This window comes from Athalia rosae, chromosome 3 (assembly GCF_917208135.1).
Source record: "Athalia rosae chromosome 3, iyAthRosa1.1, whole genome shotgun sequence".
Classification (NCBI taxonomy): Eukaryota; Metazoa; Arthropoda; class Insecta; order Hymenoptera; family Athaliidae; genus Athalia; species Athalia rosae.
Genome location: NC_064028.1, coordinates 18,257,089 through 18,270,040, shown reverse-complemented (window position 1 = coordinate 18,270,040; position 12,952 = coordinate 18,257,089). Strand labels below are relative to the sequence as shown.

Sequence of the window (12,952 nt, the reverse complement as noted above, 5' to 3'; positions counted from 1 at the left end):
GATTTCCCCCCCCGCAGGCGCCACGGATTTATATTACCACCCCATATATTCATAGGTATATATGCGTATATGGTATATATTTTGTCCTTTGGTAGGATAGGCGATGGGCAACCGTTGGCCTAGGGCTAGATACGAGTAAACTTCTTAAGCCAAAGTGAATATAGAAGGTAGTATATATGTACCCCTTAAATGGTATTTGTACGGAATCGTTGCAAAAAGAGAAAAAAACTAAACGCAAATGTCGGTAATGGAATGGAATGAACGCAAAAAAAAAAGGAAGAATATGTGTTGAACGAAAAAAAAAAAAACGAATGAGCATAAATTTGAGAAAGATTTCAATTCCAAATTATATAGTTCTGAATAAGAAGAGCTAGAGAGCTGTGAAAAACGTGAATATTCCATATTTTTTTTTTTTGTTGCTTTTTCGACACACCCTATTGTTATTGTATTCATGGCGGAGTGTAAACGGAGATTGAGGATAACCAGACCGAAAGATAATAAATCTTTCTTTGTTTTGAGCGAACGTGTTTTATTCGGTGGTTTTTTTTCTTTTCTGATTTCTATTTTTTCGTTTTTGTTTTTTCGTTCAACGTTAATTGTTTTATTTGGAGAATCGATGCGACTTACCGTAGAACCAGCAATAGTTTTCGCCAAAACGTGGTTTGAGAAACATGTATCCTGGCTGTTGCGGTAGATGGTCCAGAAGAGCGGCTAAACCGGCTATGAGAAGGGGGCCACCCCAAGCGTAACACGCGTACACCCTAAGCCTAACAGTTTCCTGGCCCTTCTCCAAACTGGCTGGTCTCAAGTCTCTGTAACCAACGAAAAGCACATTTCTTTGCTAATCAAGTAGAATTCGAACACCCGAATTAGATCCGAGTTTTGCAGTCTGAAAACAATAAGGAGAAACTGAAAGAAGAAATAGCAAAAAATGATCATAACTGAGTTGAATGAATGCAAAGTATCGAAAAATTGAAAATCAATTGGATTCGTCGATTCACTGAAGAGAAATAAGATAATTTTGAGAATCCGGTTGGTTCGAATGTCGGGGGGTTGCCGATTCGGACATCCTTTTCTCCCATTTTCAATTGTTATTTTAAATAGGATCGCGACGCGCGAACCGATTGACTCACGGACGAATGAAGTTTAATTTTCATTCAAGTTTATTATACTTATGAACGTGGGTGTGATCTGTTCGAAAGGCATGCGGAATTGTTTGTGAAAATAATAAACGAAGTACCTACGTTCGCGCTATAGATAAGAGAGAGAATATTATTATAATAACATTGTACGGTAGCTCGATATATTTTTTTTTTTTCTCTCATCGGGTTTATTCTTTCATTATACCATCCCTCCCACCCCCTCCCATTCAACGCGTACAGATCATGTACTGAACGACCAGTTTTCACTCGCGCTCGTTAAGAATTCATCGAATCTTCTTTATTTTGATGAGAAGAAAAATTCGCGCTGCATTCATAGTTCGCGTGTACAGATTACCGGATTAGATGAGTTTTTCCGTACGAAAAATTGTACTCTACACGGACCCAGAAATTTTCAGGATGACAAACGATAGCGATCACGTCGGCGTTAAGGCGACACTCGCTATGTCCGTCCATGTTTCTTTCTCATCAATTCGGTTGTCACGGATGGCGTCGATTTACCACCGACCGAAGTTATCGCGACGGTCAGCGTCCCGCCGCGGACTCGCCGGAGCCGAATCACCACCTCGAAATAAATGTCTGGATTAAAAATAATCCAGCGATATTATAATACGTCCGCGGAGAGCTGTATAGTTATAGTCTATTTTTCTTCAATAACGATTTTCGGATAAGTTGGAAAAATTAATTCTCCGTCGTCGGTTTACACGTGTATACGAACGCACGAGCGTTTCCGAAGTATCGGATCGCCTATCGTATGCGAAACGATGGTGCGACCGACGCTCGCCGCTTTGTCGCACGTTACGGGGCGTCGCGACGCCCGAAATTATTATGTGCACCGCACCGGATATACCGCCAACGTTATGCGTATAACCGAGAAGCGATCGGGCGCGAATGATGACGGCTAGAATTACGACGTTGTTAAAACGGAGTTCTAAGGCAGGAACAATGACCAAAGCGTATTATAGCATCGCGGTTGTAATTATTATTACTTAGCTCTTGAAGGTTATTATATTCCCTGACCCTAGCGGAACGACGTTCGAAATTTTAACGAGTTTGAAATTCTACCGCTCGCAATATTATACGTGCCGCGGTGGCACCGGTTATTCAGTTAACGATAAAATCGGATCCCTTTTATCGAGTTCGCATCGACAATGATATCATATCGTCCCTATAAAACCCATTCAAACTGCAGGCGACCGTTTCGAACGGGTTCGTTAAATTTCTGGGATCACACTCTCCGTCGATGGGCCCATACCTGATTCGCGACAAGACCAACCGACGTGCGACGAACGTTCGATCGTCCGAATTGCGATCTACGTATTTTTTTCGAACGATTACAGGCGACGACTTATAAATCCGTACCTGTGCTGAAATTCGAGACTCCATTTTGTCGTTTCTTCAAAACGACAAAAATATGGGAAAGAAAAAGAACATCGATCGCGTGTGGGATAATTTGAGCGTTAACGAGTTAACGCGGGTAAAATTAGGGTAGGTTAATACGACACCCCGTACAGCTGCCGCTCCGCAGGCGTATTACACGTTGATATTACCTTTGACCAGACGTACTGCAGGCGCCATTCGAAAATTGCAGTGAAATTAAGTTTAGGACCTGCGAGTGCTTACGGGCTGAGGTATAGGATAATATATATCGCGTGTCGCTTACCTACGTATACGACATATGTATGTATGTACACGTGTACATAAGTATATGGAAAAGAAACGATTTGCATGAGCTTCGTTTTTCCTTTTCTTCTACCCGTAGGTTTTTTGTTTTTCTTTTCATCTTCTCTTTTTTTGTTCGACTATACGCTACGCGATCATAGCGCAATATAAAAAAAAAAAAAAAAAAAAAAAACAAACCCGCGTTCCTTTCCTCCCACTGCAGTTTCCAGCTAGTGAATACATACGTGTACACCGCACGAATACTGACGTAGGTGTGTACATAGGAATACGAGTACGGGAACAAAGTGAACTAGCAAGGCGGCAGTGGCGCGGTAGGAAACTCGTTTCATCACCAGGTCGAACCTGGATACCTGGAATCGTGAGGCGATCGCCGGTAACCGATGGGAGGATGTACGTTTGCCCACGTAAACCGAGGATGAAGAAGAAGAGAAGAAAAAAAAAAAAAAAAAAACGGAGAAGGAGGAAGAAAAGAAAATACGCCGCAGTAAAATTTCGAAGGGAGAATTTCGCGGTGCTGTAAAGGATTACTTAACGAACAAAGGGAGAGGGGGAAAAAAAAAAGAAAAGAAGAGTCCATATTTTCGTAATTCCAGGCGTTCGCTATAACCCTTCGGGAATGTAGCTAACGCGGTAGTTAAATATTGAAAGTTTTCACAGTCGAGGTGTCCTTCAGCGGTACCCTGCGCTCCTCAGGTTCAGAGTCCTTGAGACGGTTCTATACGGTCTAAGCATCGCGACCGTGGACACCCAGGAGTTAGTTCCCGGTATCCCGTAAGAGGATATCCCCACAATTGTTGTCCGCCATTTCACTCATCAGTTGAGGAGTAACTTCGACTAATTAACGAAAAGAAATTTATTCCGCTTTGAGTACGAAAAAACGAAGCGCATCGCAGATTGGTTGTTGAAAAAATCATTCGAGAAAAACGGATTTTCTCAAATCAGGATTCGATCACCGCAGGGAAGAAACGAAAAGAGGAAGTCGATCGTTCCGAATAAGATGAAAGGCCGGATCCCGCGGCGTATGAAAATGTAACACGAGATTCTTCGACGTCGCGTAATGCACCCATGTCGCGTCCTTGAACGTCGAAGGACGAGAGCATCATTTTTCTGACGAACCAATCGCGATAGTCGACCTTCCCGTGCACGCGTTACACTACAACGTTAAGACTACGTGGAAATAATTCCTGCTGTACGTACGTACGTACTACTTGTACATACGGGTGCCACCGACAGGTAGTAGGTATTACATGATGCCAACCTTACGTACGATCATTACAGTCGCATAAATATAACGTAACAACGTGTCGGATTTCGAGTCTCATTCTTGAGGCGTGACAGAATCCAATTTGAAACAAGTAGCCGGTACACCTCGGCAATAAAATTGAAGCGAGAAGAGTTAGGACGGTCGATGCGAACGAATGCGTATGCGGCAAGTGTAAAGAAAAGTAGTCGGAGTTGAAAAAGTTTAATATATCGTAGGTACGAATGTGGGCTGCAGCGACGTCGGCGAGGGCTTCATCCGTCGTTTCACGGTCCTAACCAGAAGTGTATTTGCAGCGGCGCGGCGGTAGCGCAGCATCGGCAGAATTATGCCTCATAAAGGCATTCCGAAGTGCCCTCGTCTTTCCGCTTGCTCTCATCTCTCTTTCCTCACCGATCTCTTCTAGCGTGAGTTTCCACGGTAGGTAGGCATAACCGCTCGCTCACCGTTTGACATTGAAACGAAGACACACGCCGCTGAGACGAGAGCGGAAACTTCGTTTCCAGTTTCACGCACCGACTGCGCCACGCGCTCAACGCGGTGGAATAAAAAAAAAAAAGAAAAAAAAAAATTCAACTAGCCGTATGCGTCGTGCTCACTGCAATGTCAGAATTGCAAGGTTTCTAGCTCAATTCTTTCGGGGTCTTCCGACGCGGTAATAATCGGTAATTGAAAAACAAGTTTTTGCGGTGGGTGAAATTTCACCGGATATAACGCGTGGAATATTATACCGCGGTGTAGATGAGGTGGAAAATTTCACAATTGTCGTTATTGCAACGGCGGATCGGTATAAAGCCGAAAAAGCTCGAATCGATTCTACGATTAAAAGGTATAAATTATTATACGGACGTAACGTGCCTCATTAAATCCCGAGTAGCGACTTGTGTGATAACTTGGCAGCGCCTCACCATCAGCATCAGCAGCAGCAGCAGCGGCAGCAGCAGCATTGCAGCGGTATAAGTGGAAGAGTAGAAGAGCATGAAAGTAGCATTGGGGTACCACCACCACCCCGTGCCCGACGTAGCATTACGGGGATTTCGTCCCAACTAAAATCCGGGGATTATTATTCCCCTAACAAATTATTCCGAGCGACTAGCTACCCAAAACTACCCTATGCATATAATATACATTTTATTCCAACGGTCTTCCAATTACCCGCGGAGACGTATGAAAATTTCTTTTATTTTATTCCGTGCGCCTTTTCACGATGACTCGGAGGAAGGAAGGAAGGAAGGAAGGGAAAAAAAAAAAGAAAACGAAACCGAAACTGAAAATCGAGGGAATGGAGAAAAATGCAAAGCGTGAGAAGCGCGCGGGATGACGAAAGAAACGAAAAAAAAAAGGAAGAAGAGCATTATACACGCAGTTCCAGGAATGACTAAAAAGAGCTGCGGAGCTTGTGCATCGCGTATAATGGCGGACTTAAAAAGCAGTACAAGAACGTTACGAGTGGCACAGACGAGGCCATTCATTGGCGCAAGTCAAAAGGTAATGTGCTTTTAAGTAGATCAAATTAATGAACTGGAGTTGCAAAGACGGGCGCGAAGCGGGAGTGTCGAGGGGAACGAGTTGAGAGGGTCGTGTCTGCCGATGCTCTGCGATCTTTCTCATTTGATTGTCGTCTTTACTTCCTCCCACACCGTGGAAACGGGGGCACGATTATTTCACCCCCTTCGAAGTGCAGCTTCGCCCCGTGTTTTCTATATATATATATTGAAATATTTCAAAATACGAAAAAGCTCTTCGTTAATTCGATAAAAATTAAGCGACGATCGTTCATCTCGTGCATGGTCGATTTTTGACTCTTCCGATGAAGAAAAAATTTCCTACGAAACTTGAGGAGGAGAAATGAGTTTTTTAGATTTTTTTTTACCCAACACGAATCTGCGTCCTATTTTTTTTTTTTTTTTTCTTTTGCTGTTAAATCACGTCAGAGAACTGTAAAGTAATTTCCAATCGGGCTACAGTTTTGAAAAATAAAAACTACCCTCAGATGCACCGCAGAATAATAATTACTATAGGAATAAGATACCGATTGGATGTGGTATTGAGCAATAACGTCTCAACCGAGAGAAATACAATTTCAAGATTTTTTTTTCCATTTCATCATTCGCCGGATACATTGGTCGTAACGACTTGACTTTTTTCAAATTGTTGCTCGAAACGTTATTGGTTATTACCATCCAATTAGGGTAAATATCGGTGATATAAAAGTTGCTCCGAGGTTTCTTCTGGCGCAGTTTCCGCTTTTCTTCGAACGAATATATATCGCGTAGAATATAAAAACGACGATTGCCTCTGATTTTTCGAGCGGTTATTACACGAGTTAATAAGTCGACGATTAACGGTGTATACGTAATTGATGGAATAAGAAAGAAGGGGGATGTTAAACTGGATAAGATCAGTTCTTATTGCGAAGAAACCGATATAAAGTCGAGTAGAAAAAGAGAGAGAGAAAAGAAAATTGAACGGAAGTACTAAAAAGTTGATTGTGAACCAGAGCCGGTAGTAATACACGTATAGGTGGTGGTGGTGGTGTATTACATAAAGGGTCTGTACATAAGAAATCGGGGTAACTTACTATCACGCGTATATTGTATAGGAGCGGTTTTAATGAAAAGGACGAAAAGTCCTTTGTGCGGTACGCGTGTCACTACTGTATACTACAGACGTCCTTTGTACCCTTTCCGCGTTACAACTTCTGGGTTTCAGTCGTTGAATATTAATAAGGCGACGGTCACGAACCGAAGGGTTATACTTGTAATATAGTACAAAACACACTACGTGTACGCACATAAAACACCTGACAGACACCCTCGTACCGTCGGCGGCGCGATGCGGAAATTCGTAAACAGAAAATCTCTTCGCTCAAAAATGGTCCGAAAACCGTCCCTTCGAAAGATTTCTTTTTTTTTTTTTCAACCATGTTCGATTCTTTTCTCGTTTTTCCCGTCGAATCGTTAGGGTTGATTTTTTTTTTTTTCTTCTTCGTTTCTTTTATCTTCTAATTTATTCACTATGATTCAATTGTTCATTTGACGCGGAGCTACTCATGAGTAGAATAATCTTATTCCCGTCACGTAGACGCATTCATTTATTTTTTAGCTCATTCTTATACAACCAGTTGTAAGTTGCACACGTAGTGCGCGGCATGAAGTTGTTCGTTTAATCGCGCCTTTGACCCCCGTGTGTTTTGAGTGACGTATTTAGGCATTATATATCATAATACGTATACGTGTGCACAGAAGATCCTTTCACACTCGTGGGCGTCTGTCTGTATAATGCAACGCGGGAAGACAGACGCCAGATCGGGCGTACCGTAGTGAATGTGTCCTCTGCAGATGTATTATTCATGTGTACGGAACGTCTTCTTGCGTATACGTATACACGAATCAATGCTGCGAATCCGTGCAGAGGTCATCGGAGTGGATGTGATACGATTTTTATTTTCGCTTTGTTTTTTTTTTTTTTTTTCTTACCGATACCTATCTTCACTGCGCTCTTTTATTCATCCTATTCATCTTTTTCTCTCTTTTTCTTTTCTTCGACGCCTCCGCTAATTTTAGAATCGTTTCTCAGCGCCTCCATCGCGCCTACTGCGAAAAAAATTGACTAAAAAGGAAAACGACGACGGGGCGTTTTTTGATACGACACACGCGAAACCCGCATCCCTCCGGTAAAGACGCGGAATGAAATGAAAAAAAAAAAAAAAAAAAAAATCATGAAAAATAAAAAAGTCACTCGAAAGAAATGAAGATTCTATACGAGTAGAATTTATGCAGTTGCGAATTTTCCCCCCACAAAGACTTGGATTCAAATTAATTAAAAACCGGTTCTCTGGAAAATGACGGTATACTCAAAAGTCCCCGGCAACCCTTTCAGATATATTCAAATCAACCGGAGACCGTGTTGCTATCCGACGCGTGATGACGAAGCTTTTTGTTGCTCGTTCGTAGAGCCTGCGAGGCGACACCCCAACGAAACGTAATGTGATTCGCTCTCCGCGAAACGTAAGCAAGATTTTTATACATCTTCGTAAATATTGCGGGGAAAAACGTCCGGTCCAAATTCAGCTGAAAATATTCGAGACAGTCCTTAAAAAAGCGATACAAAATTCAACGAACAACACGCATAAAAAAAAAAAAAACAACAACTATTAAGATGATAAATTCCAAGGGGTGATCTTGGGTGCGATAACCTGAATAATAAGTCGGCAGAATAAATTCCAAGTAACATTAAGTAATTAATTGAGACGTCGGACGGTATGAAAATGGCGAACGAGTCGAAGCTATCATAGTGTTGGGAATTGAATCATTTATTTCATGTATCTACGTGTGTATGTCGTATGATGCGTATTCGAGACACGATGATAACTGCGATACGTACAAATGTTGCCATTAATCTCTTTGAACTTTGCATCACAACGCGACTTACGAAGAATTGCTGCAAACTGCATCATTTTCAACGGTGGACCGGTTCATGAATTCCAAATCTTGTTCGAATATCGTCGAATCTGGATACATCGGAGTAGGTTCCGAATATTTTGTCAAATGAGGCGATAATATTTATCGACAAAATAGAAATTATCACGAATACTCGAATCGGTTGACAATAATGGTAAACACGTAGATAAACAATCGAAAATATCTGGAATCAATGTTCAATTACCGATTCGATCGTCCGTACAATAGGCCACAATTAATCTCTGTACAACTGCGTATACTCGAATGAAACTAAAATCATTCGGAATATATCGGATAGCTGTATACTTTTGCTGTTTTACTGCCAATAATTCGACCGACCGTACGCACGCTGGAGAAGAATATCATACCATCAATCTCTCTCTATCAACTAGATTTAACGGTATAAAAGCGTATTAGAGCATCGGCGGCAGCGGCAGCAGCAGCAGCTTTGTCGCATCGAGTAGATAATTAACAGAGTCACTCTACGAAAGCTAATGAATTGGTAGCGAAGCTGGTACCGCGGCGTTTCATATACATATGTATATACCTGGCGTACTAACAGGAAATATTAATTACCAAACATAGAACGTGGAACGCGGTTTCCATTGACGGGGTTTCGTCAAAGATTACTTTATTCCTCGAACAGAATTCACCTCGACGAACCGACACCCCTTGCAGCTAGTTTCGCAAAAGCCGAAGACCGTAGCGCCTGACAACTATTTCGACCGTGCACACGGGCGCTTGCGGTCTTCGGAGCAAACTTCGACCCTCTCTATTTGATCGTCAAACATATAAAATAGGCGGTATCGGAACGCTGCGGAGGTATTCTCGTTCGAGGGACATACGCGCCATAATTATCATAATCGAATACCGATAGTTCCGATCGTCGGACTCGGATTCGAATCGTTCGCCAAACGCGTAACAGCGGTGTTGGTTGTAATTATGGAAAAGGAATTATGAATTTCTATAGATATACGCACACACCATTCGGAATGCTCCGATCAAATAACTCGCGGTATTTCGGTTTTCGGTTACTGGTGTTACACGTGAAATATTTGTAACCGTACAGCCGTGTACGTACGTACATTCATAGGTATAACGTACACATCGATCAATGCTAATTAGACGCCTATAAGTAAAGCCCATATAATTTATCGCCCGCCGCAAGTGCGCTCCCACGATCGTAGGTGTATATAACACCGCTTATAGCGTGCATATTGTGCACGTACAGCGACGCAGGGGGACACACACGTATACATCGCGTAGGTGTGCACATCGTTTGTAATCCTAATGTTCTAGGGATTACATAGATTCGGAATGGAAACCCCCGCGCGGCTGATTGATTGATACCTCCGTGAAATCGTATTTCATACGAGACGACCGGTAACAAAACCTTCCGCATGAGTCCTCCTCGTCACTCGCGTTACGCTTACGGTCTTTTTATCCCACACTCCACCAATACCGAACACACGCCACTTCATTTTACAATATCATCGCCGTATATGCCTATCCAAATGTATATTATAACCATGTACGCTCATAGATGCGTGGGTCCGATACACCGTGACTCAGCTGAGGGTTACACCTCTCGTCACTTGCCGAGGAAAGCTCTGAATGAAATGTTAACAAAAATTTGCAACGATCGTATGAAAAAATAGAAAGTAATTTCAGCCGCTGTCTTTCCAGAGGGTTTCCTCTATTTGTTACGAGAAGTCGCAAGCGACGCGACGTCGAGTTTGCGTTCAAAACGTGGTCAACGTGGGCGCATCGCCACGTCATATCGTATGCGCGAAGTTGCGCTTGTGTATCGCACCGCGATGATACCTCTATCCGTATATATTGGAAAGCGATTACCAGTGAAACGTACGGCTCATCATCGTCATTACCGTGTCGGGATCGTTATTATTTGCGGATACCGAGGTGGTCTGCGATTTCCCCGACGGTGTTCGAACCGATAAATTATATCACATCCATTCGAGTCCGTAATTCGCGAAAGACATTATCGAAAGCCGTTACATCGAAGATACGTACTGCAGTATAAGTGTATTTTTCGCCGCGACTCCGTTTGATGCGATCCGTTAATCGCTCATGAATTTATTGTCGATCGGCGAGAAAAAGCGACGGTGTAGATACGTACGTACATAACGGTACGGAAAACGTATCTCGTATATGCGTGCGTTCGTCAATTTCTTGTCAACGTCGAGGGGTCGCACGCGGTATGAATATCGCGCTAACGGGTCTACCGCATGATCTGTAAGTCGATCGAACGTTTCTCTATTTCTATCTTTGTCGTTATCTATTTATTTTTCTCTCGTTGAAACGGAAAAACTAGTTAATTTTTTTTTTTGTTTTTTGTTTTTTTTCTTCGTCGATCTACTCGACGAGGACGTTTTACACGGATCGATGAGAACAAATCGCACGCTCACATAGCTGGCAGAGGTTGTTTAATTTTCATCAAACGTTGATTTAACGTTCATACACGCTGAAAATATATCGAGCACATTAGCCATATAGATATATAGATATGTACACACCTCTGCACGCCGGTAGATTAAGTTTAATTCAATTTTGTAACGTTACTGTAATTTATATTCGCTAATTCCACATAGTAAATTGGCGGCTCGATAGCCCTGGGCTATAGAAGCGCGCGGGATTAACTCGTAATCGATAATGGGAGGTACGGCTAATTTTTCTCTTCCCTTCCCTTTTTTTTTTGTTTTTTTTTTTTGCTTCGAATCGCTGAAAAAGAAATCGTCGAGCTAACGGCGATGATCCACAAACGGACCGGATCGACGAATCGAAAATATCATTACGGAAAACAATTACCATTTTTGCACTTTTCCCAAGGACGACTTTGGCGAGTCTGAATTTCTTCTTTTCATCCATCCTTCTTTTTTTTTTCTACCGGTTTCGACCCATGCAGCCGGTTATGTTAGACCCGTACGAACGGATCATCGGACGAGCGGTTCGTGCAGGTATTCGCAACGGTCGAAGAATTCCAGTCGAACAGCGTCATCTGGCATCCGTTGGTCATTATTTTCTTCCTTTTTTTCCCCTCCCCCCGTTCGCTCTTCATTTTACTCCGATCCTTAAATATTCCACGAACGACGGAACCTTGCCGCGGCCTTGCGACACGCGCATCCCGTATCTCCCAGCTGCGACGAAGGAGTCGCGAAAAAAAAACAATATATCAACGCTGTCCTCATCCAGCTGCAACTGCGCGGGCGAGTCACGATCTTCCGAGTTTCGCTTGGAACGGAAGAGGGATAAAAATTCGTCGATCGGAAATCGACCCGAGCGTCTCTATAATGATTCTTTCGTCGAGGGTGAACAAACTTGACGAGCTTCTAGAGACGTGGCGGAGGATGACGCACTTATTCAAACATATCCACGTCAGTATCGTCGTCAGCGTGAAACGATAGGTGTGCGATACACCAATGGGGGTGTAGGTAGAACTTGACACCTCCGTCGAGCTGGTATATACGTACATCGTATGTGTATATTGTGTACAATTGTGCGGCTATCGGAGCGACCTACGCGCCCGGGGGGGTTTTTCAGGGAGGAGACACAATGTAAGTTTGAGTGACCAGCGTAGGGGGATTTTGAAACGAAGGGAAGTAGAAGCTCGACCCGGATGCGAGGTATAAAGTTTCCAAAAATATATCGAGTTACCGTAAGGCCCCATTAGAAAGTCTCCTCCGTTGATGACGTACTACGGGGTTGTGTATGCCCTTTCAGAATCTCCTGTAAAGTTTTTGTAATAAAAAAAAAAAAAAAAAAAAAAAACACCGAACGGTTGAAATGTTATTCCCGGAATAGAGTTCGTTAAACTTTTGTTTCTAGCCGCGTCTTGTTTTACGTTTTTCAATGCCGGTGGACCGCGGCATGCCGCTGACCTCGAGAGTAAAGGAACGGAGAGAGAGAGTGAAAGGAGGACGCGGGCCGAGAGAAAGTTGACGAAACTAAAAAAAAAATGAAAAAAATGAAAAAAACAACAAATATAAACTCCGGGCGGACCGCGACGCCCGAAACCTTGCCGGAATATCATTAGGAGGAGATGACGACACGTCGCGCCTCCGAGAGTAACTTCGATTCGTCCGTGGTAAAACTGAGGAAATCTTTGAAACGTTCGTTTCGAAGGGAACTCGGAACACGGATCCGGCGCAATTCGTCGTCTAGACAATTTTTTTCACGCGATAACTATTTTCTGCAAACGTTCCCGCTCGTTGTTCAGCTGTTTTGAAGTGGTTGGTCGGCCGTTGGTCGGTTATTATCGCCGGGCGCGTACCGACTCTCGGAGGATATCTTCCTTCGTACATACGTAGCGTAGAAAATTTATACGCGTGGGAGCAACGGAGCTCGAACACAAGGTGTCATTGTCCGGC

At 43.1% G+C, this 12,952-nt stretch overlaps 1 protein-coding gene across 1 annotated transcript in view; it reads right to left on the bottom strand.

The window, feature by feature from the left end:
• Positions 1–12,952, bottom strand: part of LOC105690714 (probable G-protein coupled receptor Mth-like 1) — a 74,296-nt gene that overhangs the window by 11,134 nt on the left and 50,210 nt on the right. Inside the window, exon 4 of the mRNA XM_012408759.3 lies at positions 628–812. Coding sequence (XP_012264182.2) covers positions 628–812 — 185 coding nt within the window. The remainder of the gene's footprint in view (positions 1–627; positions 813–12,952) is intronic.